The 16,671-nt window shown below is 37.9% G+C and overlaps 1 protein-coding gene across 1 annotated transcript; it reads right to left on the reverse strand.

The window, feature by feature from the left end:
- Window positions 1-15,338: 15,338 nt before the first annotated feature.
- Window positions 15,339-16,638, reverse strand: LOC103512072 (GPI ethanolamine phosphate transferase 1-like). Its single transcript, XM_008476825.3, has 2 exons — window positions 16,604-16,638; window positions 15,339-15,687 (listed from the first exon to the last, which is right to left on the reverse strand). The coding sequence occupies exons 1-2, from the start codon at window positions 16,631-16,633 to the stop codon at window positions 15,472-15,474; spliced, it is 246 nt and encodes an 81-aa protein (XP_008475047.1). The 5' UTR covers window positions 16,634-16,638; the 3' UTR covers window positions 15,339-15,471.
- Window positions 16,639-16,671: the final 33 nt, after the last annotated feature.

Here is a 16,671-nt window from a genome sequence, read left to right on the forward strand (position 1 = left end):
AGAGGATGAGAAGGAGGAAGAGAAAACTTTTCTTGTTTGTTGCTATTCGGACAAATGAAGGCAAGGGAGAGGGGAGATGAAGAAGAGAGAGAGAGACAGAGAGGGAAAGTGGAGGAGGAGGAGGAGAAGAAGGAGATTGCAATGGATGTGAAAGAAAAGAAGAGAAGAAACCTCGTAAATTTTCCGTCAACTTTTGTTCAAGTTTTTTTCTTGTTGGACAAATCTTTACACTTTACAAAAAAAAAAAAAACACATCAGAAGATAGGTACGAATTCGCAGAGTAGTGCATCTGCCTTTTAACCGCTAGGTCCTGTAAGGCGTTCTCGGAACGGCTGGCTTCCGGCTTTCTCCTATTCTGCCTTTTTTCTCTCTTTGCTCTCGGCTCTCGGGACGATAAGATCTCAGTAGTTACTGTTCCCTCTAACAAACCTCTTGAAAAAAGTGAGGTGTCAAAAAAAATTCAAGGCATTTGAAATTAAATTCAAACATGGTTGATGTCAGGAAAAATAATCGTTTTAGTGGAAAATGAAAAACTATGGAAAATGGAAACCCTCAAAATGCCTCTCTCTCTCTTTCTCTCTCTCTCTCTCTCTCTCTCTCTCTCTCTCTCTCTCTCTCGCCCTCTCTCTTTATCTCTTAGGTAGGTACACATCAGAAGATACGAATTGGCAGAGTAGTGCATCTGCCTTGTAAGCGCTAGGTCCTGTAAGGCGTTCTCGGAACGGCTGGCTTCCGGCTTTCTCTTATTCTGCTTTTTTTCTCTCCTTGCTCTCGGCTCTCGGGACGGTAAGATTTCAGCAGTTACTGTTCCCTCCATCAAACCTCTTGAAAAAAGTGAGGTGTCAAAAAAAAATTCAAGGCATTTGAAATTAAATTCAAACATGGTTGATGTCAGGAAAAATAAACGTTTTAGTGGAAAAAGAAAAAACTATGGAAACCCTCAAAAATGCCTCTCTCTCTCTCTCTCTTTTCTCTCTCTCTTTCTCTCTCTCTCTTTTCTCTCTCTCTCTCTCTCTCTCTCTCGGAATTCCCCTATGAGGCCTTAGCCTGGAAAATTCAGTTAAGATGCCATCATAATAACTTTCATCCTGAGAAGAAAAATGTATGAGAGAGAAAGAGGAGGAGGGAGAGAAACAGAGGAGGAAAGGGAGAGAGAGAGAGAGAGAGAGAGAGAAAACTCTGGTCACATTCATAAATCATCCGACAAGGAGATCTCCATAGGGAGAGAGAGAGAGAGAAAATTCCCCTATGAGGCCTTAGCCTGGAAAATTCAGTTAAGATGCCATCATAATAACTTTCATCCTGAGAAGAAAAATGTATGAGAGAGAAAGAGGAGGAGGGAGAGAAACAGAGGAGGAAAGGGAGAGAGAGAGAGAGAGAGAGAAAACTCTGGTCACATTCATAAATCATCCGACAAGGAGATCTCCATAGGGAGAGAGAGAGAGAGAAAAGTTAGGTAAAAGCGCGAGTTGAATATCAAACTGGAAAGTTCTAGATGTGTTTTTGTTCTATGAAATAATATATTAGCTGTATGTTATGTATTATAGGTACCTACCGTATAGGTATAGGCGCTTAAGATGTCACAGCGCCCAACGATGGTTTGGAAATTCAAAATAATGAATCCTGTCGACTTTGGCCCGGTTTGAGTATTTTTTCGTGAAAAAATTTTTGACGAAAATTTTTTTACAATCTAAAAATAGGTATATATTTTTTTTTTCAATCGGTTCGAGTCTCCAAAATTTTCACGAAAAAAAAAAAAGAAAGAGAGAAAAGTTAGGTAAAAGCGCGAGTTGAATATCAAACTGGAAAGTTCTAGATGTGTTTTTGTTCTATGAAATAATATATTATTAGCTGTATGTTATGTATTAGGTACCTACCGTATAGGTATAGGCGCTTAAGATATAACAGCGCCCAACGATAGTTTGGAAATTCAAAATAATGAATCCTGTCGACTTTGGCCCGGTTTAAGTATTTTTTCGTGAAAAATTTTTTGACGAAAATTTTTTTACAATCTAAAAATCCATTTTTTTTTTTTCAATCGGTTCGAGTCTCCAAAATTTTCACGAAAAAAGTACCTAGGTATTAGGTTCTGAGGTATCTATGTATAGAATAGGTAATAAAAGCCATGTAGGTACCTAGGTAATACCTATATACGTGTAGGTATGAGTAGGTAATTTTAGGTACCTATGGAGTATTAAAATGATATTTTATTGATGAATCGGTAAGCTGCTCTGTTGCCAAATAGAAACTCTGTTGCCAAATTATTAGATAATTCTGTTCTCACAGTATTACAGAACCTAAGTTTTCTTTGGAGACCAATATTTTCCTCCCTTTTCCCCTCTTGTTCTTTCAAAAAGTCGATTCTTGAGTTTAAATCCATCATGGAGAAAGCCAACACAAACCTCACAAGAACAACAACCGAGAGAGAACAAAAAAACGTTTTATTTGAAAGTTAAATAGTTTTCTCCGAGTTTTCTCTCTCCCGAAAAAAGAACGCAGAGAAAAGAAACAAAAACACATCTCCCGGCTCTCGGTCAGTTCCCAAATGAATTTCTCGGGAAAGTTAATCAAAAAGGTTTCAGACATATTTATTGAAGAGGGATTATTCGTGGGTAAAGTCCACATTAGATTGTAAAGTCCACAGGAAAAGAAACAAAAACACATCTCCCGGCTCTCGGTCAGTTCCCAAATGAATTTCCCGGAAAAGTTAATCAAAAAGGTTTCAGTCTTTCAGACATATTTATTGAAGAGGGATTATTCGTGGGTAAAGTCCACATTAGATTGTAAAGTCCACACTAGAGTGGGTATACAATCTATACGAATAAAGTATTATAAAGTCCACTACAATACACACATGGTCAAACATTTAGGAAAACTCCAACTTCTCTTCAGTTAAGGCCAAAGAGCTTACCAAACAGAAAGTAGGTAGGTAGGTAGGTATGTATCAGATCGAAATTCTTAATCCTCAGATGAAATCAGATCCTTATTTAGCTGGGTTTGATCTAAAAAATGGGTACAATACACACAATACATGGTCAAACATTTGGGAAAACTCCAACTTCTCTTCAGTTAAGGCCAAAGAGCTTACCAAACAGAAAGTAGGTATAGCTGGTATAGGTAGGTAGGTATGTATCAGATCGAAATTCTTAATCCTCAGATGAAATCAGATCCTTATTTAGCTGGGTTTGATCTAAAAAATGGGTCTGTAAAGCATACTTCAATGGCTCTAGAAAATGCCGATCTCCATTGAATATACATAATTCAATACCAGGAAGTTTTATTGCAAAACGAAAATATCGAATTTGGCAGAATGAGCATTTCGCTATCTACACTTCTAAATTAGGCTGCCATCAGGACGAAATGTTAAAGTTAGGTACATCCCTAATATGTTACATACATATAGGTAGCTATAACATATAGAATGTTACATACATATATAAGTATAGCATGTTACAGTATAGAATAGAACGTCCTGGCATGATGTATGACAGTATGACCAGCGTTGTAACTTTGTATCCTAAATAATGAAAAAATATCTACACAAAACACATACTACCTATCTGTATAGGAGAGGAAGGATACATATATACGTATCTAGTAGAGATGTGCTGGTACAAATTACAGGCATCTAATATCCCTAAGGAGACCCTGGGATGTATAAACCTAACGTAGAATATAACGTATAACATGTATAACGTATAGAATGTAACGTATAACATGTAATGTATAAACCTAACCTATTGCTATGCCAGAGAAAGACAGGGCTGGTCGAAACGTGTCCGTTTGTCCATGTGGATTACATAAAACCTATGTGGAAATTGCGAAATTCAGAGTGGGAGATTTTTTGGGGCAGCGTAATGTCTAATAGGTAACTGCTAAGGTTTTTAGTGACAGGGGTTTTACCCTCTTTTGGTCACAAGCTACTTGCCTCCTAATATTCTTCACCCAGCCTGAGAAGGACCCGTTGGGAGAAAGTGACAAGCATCACCTTACGTTAGACAAGCATCACCTCACGTTAGACAAGCATCACCTCACGTTAGACAAGCACCACCTCGCGTTAGACAAGCATCACCTCACGTTAGACAAGCATCACCTCACGTTAGACAAGCATCACCTCACGTTAGACAAGCATCACCTTACGTTAGACAAGCATCACCGTACGTTAGATAAGCATCACCTTACGTTAGACAAGCATCACCTCACGTTAGACAAGCATCACCTTACGTTAGACAAGCATCACCTTACGTTAGACAAGCATCACCTCACGTAGCTTCCTGCGTAACGTGTATCAATGATGTGAGGCAAGCGGCCTGGAAAACTCAGACAGTAGTTTAAAGACATTCCCATTCTGGGGGATCTGGTTTAGTGGGATATCTCCTAAAACTCTCTGACCTAAGGCTCGCTTGCAATCTTATCTTTTCTCTTCTAGTCCTCACATTGATAATAGTATCGTCAGGTTCACCACAATGCTCACAGAGCCCATCCTCTCCCACGAGAGTGAGTATCCGTTTCCTGTAGTCCCTACAGTCCTGAAATTGGCCCGGTCAGGGTACGAGTGATTCAGCCGATTCAAGGGCACGTCTAGTTCTATTATACGAGCCTGCACACTCTGGCTCTATAACTCACCTTGTCGACACGATCGATCGACACCATATGGGTACTGAAAGTTGTCCTGAGATCAGTATTCAACAGCAAAATGGGTAGGTACCACCACCGCACCGTATCCACATGTCAAAAATTATGTACAGCTTGGCCTAAACTGGATTAAAAGAATAGAAAATTAATTTATTCGTCTTATTTAGCCGCCATCTTGTCCATCTGTAATACTTATAGCTTCTTAAATCGGCAAAATAACCAATTTTTTCAAGTCAGCATACCTGAAAACATACAATTCAATATATTATTTCAATATACCTATTGGACAATTTTTAAGGATTTCCCTATAGTAGCAGCATATCCCAAAAACGGGATCAACCATTATGGGATAACGGTACATCCTAGAAGAAAAGTGTAAATGTATAAAATGTAAGAAATAAAAATACAAACAACTTTCTAATTCATTGTTCTTCACAAAAAAATACCGGAAACGAGATATTGTAAGAAAACCTCTTTTTTAGCCGCCATTTTGGAAAAATCATTACGGTACGGGATTACGGTACATCCTAGAAGAAAAGTGATGTATAAAATGTAGAAAATTATAATACAAACAGCTTTCTAATTCACCGTTTATAAAAAGAAATTACCGGAAACGAGATATTGTAAGAAAACCTCTTTTTTAGCCGCCATTTTGGAAAAATCATTACGGTACGGGATTACGGTACATCCTAGAAGAAAAGTGATGTATAAAATGTAGAAAATTATAATACAAACAGCTTTCTAATTCACCGTTTATAAAAAGAAATTACCGGAAACGAGATATTGTAAGAAAACCTCTTTTTTAGCCGCCATTTTGGAAAAATCATTACGGTACGGGATTACGGTAAATCCTAGAGAAAAAGTGTGAATGCATAAAATGTAGAAAATAAAAAGACAAACAACTTTCTAATTTATTGTTATTAGAAAATTTTTATCGGAAACGAGATATTCTCAAAAAACCTTTTTTTTTTTTTTTTTTTGGTTTGGTTGAGTAATATACCTTTTTCATTTCACTGTGAAAGTTTTATTAAGACCAATCTACGATCTTCCTCAAGTTTTTTTTACACTTCAGAGAACCTCCCTCTAATCCAGCAGTAGTTATAATTATTATAATTAAGTAAGTATTATTGAGGATAAAATTTCATAACCCGCTCGGCTGGAATTGAACCTAAGCCCTTCTGTTCACGGGGCAAGCGTCTTGTCCACTAAAAAACGAGACAGAATTTGCAGCTCTAGGTATCTATAGGTATCTTTCAATCTTGCCTACGACTGGTGATGCACAAGAGAAGTTTTACAGTTAGACAACAAAGTCCTGTTAGTCCCGGAAAATTGGACTTTGACTTGGGAAAAATTAGTAACAAAGGTTTCTCTTCGGCAAAATCCTCGGTATGTGACCCTGAATCATGAATCAAACGTGCCCTAAAATCCCCGGTAAAATCCCCTAAAATGTTATAATAGGTACTACGTCTCTTCTTGTCAATTTCGGTACAAGACGAGACAAATTTATCGTCTCATCGTGCATGACTACATATATGTATAGTGATTACTTCGCCACTGGTCACTGTAGTGGGTGGCCTAACGTCACAATTTTGGCCAAAAGCTGCATTTATTCAGGAAAGCACCAAATTTGGTATGGACCTTCATTGGGGCCTCCCGGCACGCTTGATTTAAGTTTTTTTCAGGTCTACTATACCTTCTTATATATGTATACAAGGTTGAAGTATTGTGTGTTGTAATCGCTTTGCAGGCCATTTTACCGTCCTTTTAAATCGAAATTTTCACTCGCTTTTTCTGTAGTTTTTATCTTCTTTTCTGCCAGCCTAGTTAGCTTAGTTGGTAGTGCGTCTGCCTTGTAAGCGCTAGGCCGCGGGTTTGATTCCCGCCCGGGGCGGATTTTATCCTGTCGCTGCATTTGATCAAAACATGTACAAACCCTTCTTGAACCGTTCAATTCACGCAAAGGACTTTACAAACTGCTAGTGTTGTAGAATATGACGAATCAACTTCAATCCAATTTAGCTTTAATTAGAAGTCGAAGTCTGCGGGTTCGATTCCCGCCCGGGGCGGATTTTATCCTGATGGGATAATGTTCGTTCTCGGAATGGCTGGCTTTCTCCTACCTGGCTTCCTTCTCTCTTCGATTTCGGGACGATAAGACCATAGCAGTTACAGTTCCCTCTGTCAAACCTCTTTAAAATGGTTCGATTCCCGCCCGGGGCGGATTTTATCCTGATGGGATAATGTTCGTTCTCGGAACGGCTGGCTTTCTCCTATCCCTCTCTTCCTTCTCTCTTCGATTTCGGGACGATAAGACCATAGCAGTTACAGTTCCCTCTGTTAAACCTCTTTAAAAAAATTCCTTCTCTCTTGATTTTGGGACGATAAGACCATAGCAGTTACAGTTCCCTCTGTCAAACCTCTTAACAAAAAAATACATGTGTTTTTTTTTGGGACGATAAGACCATAGCAGTTACAGTTCCCTCTGTCAAACTCTTAAAAAAAAAAGACTTGTCCAAATTCAAGTCAAACAAATCAACTCAAACATTGGTATGTTAACATAGAGAAGGAGGTGGGGTCCTCCTTGGACAAGATGGTAGTGGAGGGTTCCTTAAGGACATGGGAGGAAGTGGAAGGGTCCTTAAGGACATGGTGGGTATTGAGAGATAACATTTGGGAAAAAGGGTTTGTCATCTTCAGAGCTTTGACAAAGTTGACTAAACACACAGTAGGTTACACAGGGAGATAGAAAGGTTTACTCATTGTAATACAGGGTGTTCCTGATATGTATCTACCAAAAGAAGAAGAAACTTCTAAAAAGAAAAATAGAAGGAAAAAAATCCATGAGGTTTTTATGAAGAGATTTGATGGACGGAACTGTATCAGTCCCAAAATCGAAGACAGAAGGAGAAGATCAGGGTACGAGAAAGCCAGCCGTCCCGTCCCGTCCCGTCCCGAGACCGAACCTTATCTGTTTGGGATAATGTTCGAAATTAAACAGATACAAATTTCATCTCCGCTCAAATTTTAAAATATTCCATCAGCAATTGTCCTAGAGTACCTATGTGATCTAATCCTTCGGACTTTATTCCACCTAAACTGACCACTACCCTGTCCATTTCTAAATCCCAAGACCACCCTGTAACAAGGATGTATTAAAAGCGAATTAAACTTCCCAGTTAAATAAATTCCTACAGCATAATGCGAAATTAAGGTAAGAGTTTACCTATGGAATGTTTTGAAAGACAGTAGGGCATTGGATAAGTAAATATGAGAAACGAAATTCATGAGTTTTTAAAGAATTTAAAATGGACAAAGTCACAAAATTTCCTCAGTAATTTTTGAAAGAAAATGATACATTGTGAAGGAAAATGATGTAGAATAAATGAGATTTAACCACATGAGATACCTAATATTGATTTGGTCCTTTTCCAGCTTTGGTAGGTACCTATATACCTATACCTAATACACACTGGAAGATTATTAAAATTTCTCTCTCTCTCTCTCTCTTCCTTCAAAACTAATTCGAATCCTTTTTGCACATCCATCAAACCAAATGTAAAAATTATGAACTCTTTTACGTCAGAAACCATCAAAATTTAACTCTTTTTTGATGTTCCAGTAATTATCTATAATTCTATAGTTAATTTCTGCGTAGTATGTGCAGGTAGGTACAACTCCGCATCATGGAGAAAGCCAACACAAACCCCACAAGAACAACAACCGAGAGAGAACAAAAAAACGTTTTATTTGAAAGTTAAATAGTTTTCTCCGAGTTTTCTCTCTCTCCCGAAAAAAGAACGCAGAGAAAAGAAACAAAAACACATCTCCCGGTCAGTTCCCAAATGAATTTCCCGGGAAAGTTAATCAAAAAGGTTTCAGACATATTTATTGAAGAGGGATTATTCGTGGGTAAAGTCCACATTAGATTGTAAAGTCCACACTAGAGTGGGTATACAATCTATACGTCTAAAGTATTATAAAGTCCACCACAATACACACATGGTCAAACATTTGGGAAAACTCCAACTTCTCTTCAGTTAAGGCCAAAGAGCTTACCAAACAGAAAGTAGGTAGGTACCTAGACTACCTAGGTATGTATCAGATCGAAATTCTTAATCCTCAGATGAAATCAGATCCTTATTTAGCTGGGTTTGATCTAAAATGTGGGTCTGTAAAGCATACTTCAATGGCTCTAGAAAATGCCGATCTCCGTTGAATATAATTCAATACCATCAGGAAGTTTTATTGCAAAACGAAAATATCGAATTTGGCAGAATGAGCATTTCGCTATCTACACTTCCAAAAATTAGGCTGCCATCAGGACGAAATGTTACAGTTAGGTACATACCTAATATGTTACATACATATATAGGTAGCTATAACATATAGAATGTTACATACATATAGGTAGCTATAACATATAGAATGTTACATACATATAGGTAGCTCTAACATATAGAATGTTACATACATATATAAGTATAGCATGTTACAGTATAGAATAGAACGTCCTGGCATGATGTATGACCAGAGTTGTAACTTTGTATCCTAAATAATGAAAAAATATCTACACAAAACACATACTACCTATCTGTATTGGAGAGGAAGGATACATATACGTATCTAGTAGAGATGTGCTGGTACAAATTACAGGCATCTAATATCCCTAAGGAGACCCTGGGATGTATAAACCTAACGTAGTTCCTCCTCCTCCTCCTCCTCCTCCTTTGGTTTTCTCCTCTTCCTCTTTTCGTTCGCCCTCTACAGCCAATGTGTTCCCGACTCTCCAGAGAGGTAGAGGAGGAATTCTTGTCGTTTGATTGAGGTTTGGAAATGAGTGGAATTGTGCCGTCGGGAATATGAAACCAGGCTACGTAAATTACATTATGCAGTTTAGAACCAAATATGTTTGGGTGAACATGAGATGTACGAAGAGAACTGCTGATTCCAGAGATTTTTACGATAATGATCAGATATTCATTTGGGATCGTACGGTTTGTGTTATTATTATGGAATGGGTGTACCATACGACTCCACCAGGAGTCTGAGGAGTAGGTACCTACCTTGGTTATTCTTTATTCTTAGACAGGTACAATTTCTATTACTGGATGTTAGCAATCAATGTGGCCAAGATACCTACGTATTGGATCTTCAACTATTACACCGACGAGTTCGCTTCTTGATATACCTACCTAACCATTCTCTCAGGTTCTGCATCCATGATATTCGCTTTCTCCCTCTTCCTCTTCTTCTTCTTCCTCCTCCTCCTCCTTTGATTTTCTCCTCTTCCTCTTTTGCCCGTTTTCGTTCGCCCTCTACAGCCAATGTGTTCCCGACTCTCCAGAGAGGTAGATAGAGGAGGAAATTCTTGTCGTAGAATGTAACGTATAACATGTAATGTATAAACCTAACCTATTGCTATGCCAGAGAAAGACAGGGCTGGTCAAAACGTGATGTCCGTTTGTCCAAGTGGATTACATAAAGCCTATGTGGAAATTGCGAAATTCAGAGTGGGAGATTTTTTGGGGCAGCGTAATGTCTAATAGGTAACTGCTAAGGTTTTTAGTGACAGCATTATGCAGAGATGTGACTCTCTACCTCTCCCTCTTTCTCTCTCTACCTCTCACTCAGTGGCGTAAGCGTGGTCTAAAGTCAAGTGTAAGGCGTGTATTATAGGGCACTAATTTCCATCACCATGCACATTACTACATAAGTCATGCACATGCTTCTAAGGAAGAGGAGGAGAAGAAGAAGAAGGGGGAGGAAGAGGGGGAAGAGGAGGAGGAAGAGGAGAAGAAGGAGGAGAAAAAGGAGAAGGAGTTTTTCCACCTTACCATTGTGATGTGAATGTGGAATAGAAAGTTATTTACATATCTACTCTATACAGGGTGTTCTCACTAACTTGAGAGACACGTCTCTAATGACTAGATTAGGTATATGAGGTAGTCCAGTTATTAATGGCCTCATGTAAACACCAGGGCTGTATTCAGTAGGTAGGTATATTACCAGGTACTTACCTAGGTATTTATATTATTTTTTGCTCCCAAATCTCACAATACCTACGATTGTAGCAAGATGAAGCGAAATAAAATTCTTAATGATCCCACACCCTGAAAGTTTCACAGATAAGCTACCATACAGTATGGCTGTATTCAGTAGGTAGGTATATTACCAGGTATACTTACCTAGGTATTTATATTAATTTTTGCTCCCAAATCTTCCAATACCTACCTACGATTGTAGCAAGATGAAGCGAAATAAAATTCTTAATGATCCCACACCCTGAAAGTTTCACAGATAAGCTACCATACAGTATATGAAGTTACAATGATGATTATTATTATTGTATGGTTTTGTATTGTGTTGATACTCGCATAAATTTTCAAGTTTAAGATATGAATTATGAGGAGTGAGGAAATAGGTACGAGATATCTTGGTAGGTATCTACCTATGTAGATATCTTAGGTTCTTAGGTAACTATAAGATGAAGATTCATTATAATTATTATTATTGTTGTTGTTGTTCCAGGTTGTTTACCTATACTGTCCACATTATTATCTATCTACTTTTCAAATATGAGATACCTACTTATCCCTTTATTTTTATCTTTCTTGATATCCAGGACAGCAAAAAATTATGCACTCTGTCTGTCTGTCTCTCTCTCTCTCTCTCTCTCTCTCTCTCTCTCTCTCTCTCTCTTTCTTTCTTCCTCTCTCTACCTCTTTCTCTAATGGACACAGATCCAGGTCATTAAGGAAAAATTTATGGTTCAGCGAGTATCGAACCCCCAGAAGATGATGCGAGTGTACCTATCTAAATATTGAATAGATAGGTACATAATATCTTAATAAGTATAGGTACCTACATACTTTTTTTTTAAAGAGGTTTGACAAAGGGAACTGTAACTGCTATGGTCTTATCGTCCCGAAATCGAAGAAAGAAGGAAGACAGGATAGGTTTCCTGTTTTCAAGCCTAGATTCAAAATTTCATCAAAATTCCGACCAGGCTATCGCGAGTTATATCGGAACAAATATTCAAACATCCAAACCAAATGCAAAAGTTTCGAGTCAAACGTAGACATCACTTCGTTCGGTCAATCTCACCTGTAAGAGGGTATCCAGTAGAGTTCCCATAAGTAGTAGACACTTGTCCAGGATAAAATCTGACCATTGAGACACCATGGACTTATTGAATTGTTCTCCTTCCAGAAACTGTAAAAAAAAGAAAAAAAAAATGATGTTGGCTAAAAAAAAGGGTGAATTTTTGGTACAGGTCTCATGCCAACAGATCAGAGGAAAGATTTTTTTTTGAAGAGGTTTGACAAAGGGAACTGTAACTGCTATGGTCTTATCGTCCCGAAATCGAAGAAAGAAGGAAGACAGGATAGGAGAAAGCCAGCCGTTCCGAGAACGATTCCTCTTTTGTTTGATAGAGATACGTCACAGTATAAATTCTTGCCTTGGTGGTGTAGTGGTCAAGACGCTCGGTGGACAGGAAGACGTGGGTTCAATTACAGCCGAGGTATGGAATTTTATCCTCAATATAATTTGAGAATTTGACTACAATAACAGTAGTAGCCTACTGCTGGAGTAAAGGGAATTTTCAGTCCTTACGATTAGTATAAATAAGCACTTTGTATTATTAATATAACTGCTAAGGTCATCTTTAGTGACAGGAGTATTACCCTTCACTCGGTGACAAGCTACCTGTCCACTAACATTAACCTCACCCAACCTGAGTAAGGTCAGGAAGACTCATCTATTGGAAGGAAATTTTTGTGCAGACCAAAAATAGATTCGCTCAGTTCTGAGAACCCAAATTCAAGGATCGACGTGCCTAGATTCAAAATTTCATCAAAATCAGACCAGGCTATCGCGAGTTATATCGGAACAAATATTCAAACATCCAAATCAAATGCAAAAGTTTCGAGTTAAACGTAGACATCACTTCGTTCGGTCAATCTCACCTGTAAGAGGGTATCCAGTAGAGTTCCCATAAGTAGTAGACACTTAAGAAGGGGGAGAGAAATGAGTGAAAAGAAGAAAACACGCTTATGACATTTCTCTCTCTCTCCCTCTTTCTTTCCTTCTCTCCCTCCCTCTTTTTTTCCCCACCATCTCTACCTCCCTCTTTTCCTTTTCTCTCTGTCTCTCTTCTTCAATTCTCTTTTTTGATTTTCTCTACCTATTTTTTTTCGTATTAATTTTCTCTCTTTCATTTTCATTTTTTCAAGTCCGTCGTGTCATTGATATACAAATTAATCAGGAAGAGCTTATTTTCTACTTTTTCTCCTCTTTCTACCTCTCTTCTTCAATTTTTTCCTCTCCCTCCATGTCCTTGCATCTCTTTGTGTGTTTCTCTCGCATTTCTCTACCACCTACTCGTATTTATTTCAGGATTCTACATAGTTTCTACGTAAGTATGTACAATTGTACATACCTACTATACATTTCACAATTTTATTTTTGTCCCATAAAAAATAGGGGTGACTAGGGAAATTTATATGAAAATAGGGAATTAGGGAGGGGCGGGGGAAGACTATAGCACCCCCTCTTGTTTATTACTTCCGCAGCGAAATGTTCCCAACAGCTAAAAACAACGAATTAAAAAAAAAAATAAAAAAAATGACGTTTTCTTTAGCTCTAATTTAAATGAATGTTCTCTGAAAGACATAATTTATTAAATTTCGGCAAAACGAAACAAGACAAATTGCCTGCAGATGGATCCCGAGATAAATCGATTTAAAAATTACCGGTAAATCGTGAACTTTGACGTCACGGCATACGCTCTCGTAGGCGATGACGTCACATCAAATTTCCCGAGCAAAGCTCCCTGGCAGGCATCGCATTAATGTGTTTGTGCGCATAAGTTTCTGCGCAGTTCTTTCTGCTCCTCCGCTAGCGCGCTTGCATAGTGGCGCTACCTAACGGACGAAAAAGACAACTGCGTAAAGTCTGACGTCACACATATTTGAACTCTTTCATTAGAACAGAAAATAAAAATTGAATTTTCGACCTTTTACAGTTATTTTTTCGGAGTTCTGACCTTCTGACCTCAGATTTGGATTTTTCACAACTTTTTACATAGGAATCGACCATTTCTTTATAATTTTTACCCATTTGCAACTGCTCCATTCTTCCCAAATCTATATTCTGGTTTTTGTCACTCTCTGTACCTATACCTACATGCTAAACCTATGTTCATAGAGCATATTCTATTTTTCCTACACCCTGAACACTTACGTATGCAAATAATGTTTTGTGAGACACCCTGTTTATGCAAATAAGTCCTCTGATGATGATACGTGTAATTATTACTCTGACCACAGGTAGGCAACTGTAGATAGATATGTATATTAGATATAATATGTACCTACTTTGGTAAGTAGGTGGGTGACTAGGTAGGTAGGTAGGTATTCTCCATAGGTTTCCTTGTGGCTTTGACCACGCTTCGGTCACACCTACTGTGTGGTATAGGTATACCTACCCTGTTTTAGGTATAGGTACCCCTCGACATTTTAACCACTAGGTACCTGAAGTTTGAAAAATAAATCCATTCATGTTGTCTAACAACACCCTGAATAATGTGTAGGTATGGTCAGTATTATGTACCCACCCCTACCCTCTTTAGAGAGAGAGAGAGAGAGAGATGGAGGGTGAAAGAGAAAGAGAGTGAGTTTTCTAATAGGACTATCACGCTAATTAATTTTTAATTAATTAAAATTTAATAATGCTACACTATCAATTGGATAATGGGTAGTTACCTGGGTAGGTATACCTAGCTAAAATTAAAAAGATAACAAAATTACCTACCTATTTGTTTGTAATTCTACATTAATTTCTAGGTGAGATGGTGAGAGGTTAGCATTGGTAAAATCCTTTGATTCTTTCCTCCATCTATTTATAGCTTCAACTTTGATAAAATTAATTTTCTTTGGAGTTTTCAGCTCTTTTTGCCTTTTCTTTCAAGTTTTCCAGCAGCTTTTGCATCATCTCAGATTTCAGTGATTATTCTAATCATGGTTTTCACAGCGCGTGTCATGGACACTCCCCTCAGTGTTTTTGTTTATCTTCCTGTCTGCGTTTATTTTCATTTTATTTCAATCAGTTCTGAATTCCGAATAAGAAGTTCTATTCGCCTCTTCAGTGACATAGGGCATTGAACAGCCATTTTTTTTAGTAAATGTAAGTTAGGTAGGTATAGTTGTATTTTTCTTCCGGAAACTGAGCCGATTTCCCCTCTTCTGAAGCTCATTTCCCCTCTTTTAAAGGAAAATATGGGAATTGATTTAACCACTAGGTAGCGTGGTAGTGCCTGTTGTAAATACCTTTACTTAGGCTTGCCAAATATCCAAAATGTCGATTCGGGACGCGAATCCGCGAACATAATTGCCAAATTCGCGAACATAATCGCAAAATCCGCGAACATAATCACGAAATCCGCGACCATAATCGCCAAATCCGCGAACAAAATCGCTAAATCCGCGAACATAATCGCGAAATCCGCGAACATAATCGCAAATTAAGTATTATTCTAGTTCCCTGAACTAACATGACAATAAAGAAACAACCTACACCAAAAGATAAAGAAATTGGAAAAAATATAACAACAGAAGTAAAATATTTAACTATTTACAAAGTAAGTATGTAACAGGGAGGAGGAGATTAGTCTTTAAATAAATCGATATAACTAAAAATTTCCTTGATCGGTACAATGTTTAGAATTTAGAAATGTGAAATTTCAAGTTATCTTTAAAAAAACACAACAATTTTTTGAAAGCTTAAAAAAAAACGATCTTTTTTCAAGCCTAGACTAGCCTGGCCCAGTGTATAAGCTTAATAGTTTCTCTTATATCTCGCACTAGGTATCAGATAAGAGGCAAGAATATACAGACAGAGTAGTGCCAATGTTATGCTATGTACAATGACTACATGGGATATACTAAGTCCTATTTGTTTCCAGCTGCCTGTGTTCCGAACTTGATATAGAAACACAATGCCCATCATATCGCAGAAACCAAGCACTACTTGTAGAACCAACTCCGCCTCACCCTGGAAACAAACAAAAATCAAACAGAAATCGTCAATTATTCATGGTAATAATGTACTTAACCGTAATCGTGTATGTTAATTGAAACTCCGAAAGTTTTCACATAAACTGAAACCCCATGAAGATGCCATGAGGTGATACCGGTTCGGTATATGTATATCAAGCAGTGGCGTAGCGTCCATGTAGGGCGTGTATGGCGGCCATACACTCAAAAATTCTACTCAAATACCTACCCTTAAATATTGACTTTAAATAATTATTGTATTCTTATTAGATAGATGTTGTGATAGAAATTAGTGTCCGCCCTACACTTGGAGTTAGACCACGCTACGTCACTGATATCAAGTAATTGAAGTAGACAAAGTTATTATTTTTACACTTTTGATATAGAGCTTCACAAAGTTACCGAGCTATTTTTATTAAACAACTGTTACATTAGACACTTGTGCTCTGTATCGTAGCATGCCTATCTCGTCTCCCGAAGTATGTCCCTCATCAGATGGGCGAGAAGAGACGCCAATTTAGGTGCTGGGTCAACACGAGAACACGAGAAAGTAACCCGTTGATATACTTCACTAGTGTACCCAATATTTACAAGGCGTTAGTAGCTCAGTGGATAGAGCACTTTAATTTCACTGGAAGTGAACCACAACACGATCGCTGATTCTCCCCTTTAAGAAGCGATCCTGTGTTCGTACAAAAACTACCCACTCATGTCTGGTAACTTACATTTTAGACACCCTGTATAGATACCTACCCGTATTTGTTATATGACTTTTTTGGAGTCATCATACGAAATTCCTCTTTGGACTGGCAGCGGGTCTGGTGGCGCCATTATGTTCAAACTAGTCCAAAGAGAAATTTCCTATGATGACTCAAAAAAGTTACATAATAAAATACGGCTATACATTGACTTACCCGTGAGTCACATCTGGAATGTTGCACCATATGTATAGATCTATTAATAATGTTTGAGCGATTACCTC

The sequence above is a fragment of the Diaphorina citri genome, unplaced genomic scaffold, assembly GCF_000475195.1.
Source record: "Diaphorina citri unplaced genomic scaffold, Diaci psyllid genome assembly version 1.1 scaffold787, whole genome shotgun sequence".
NCBI lineage: Eukaryota > Metazoa > Arthropoda > Insecta > Hemiptera > Psyllidae > Diaphorina > Diaphorina citri.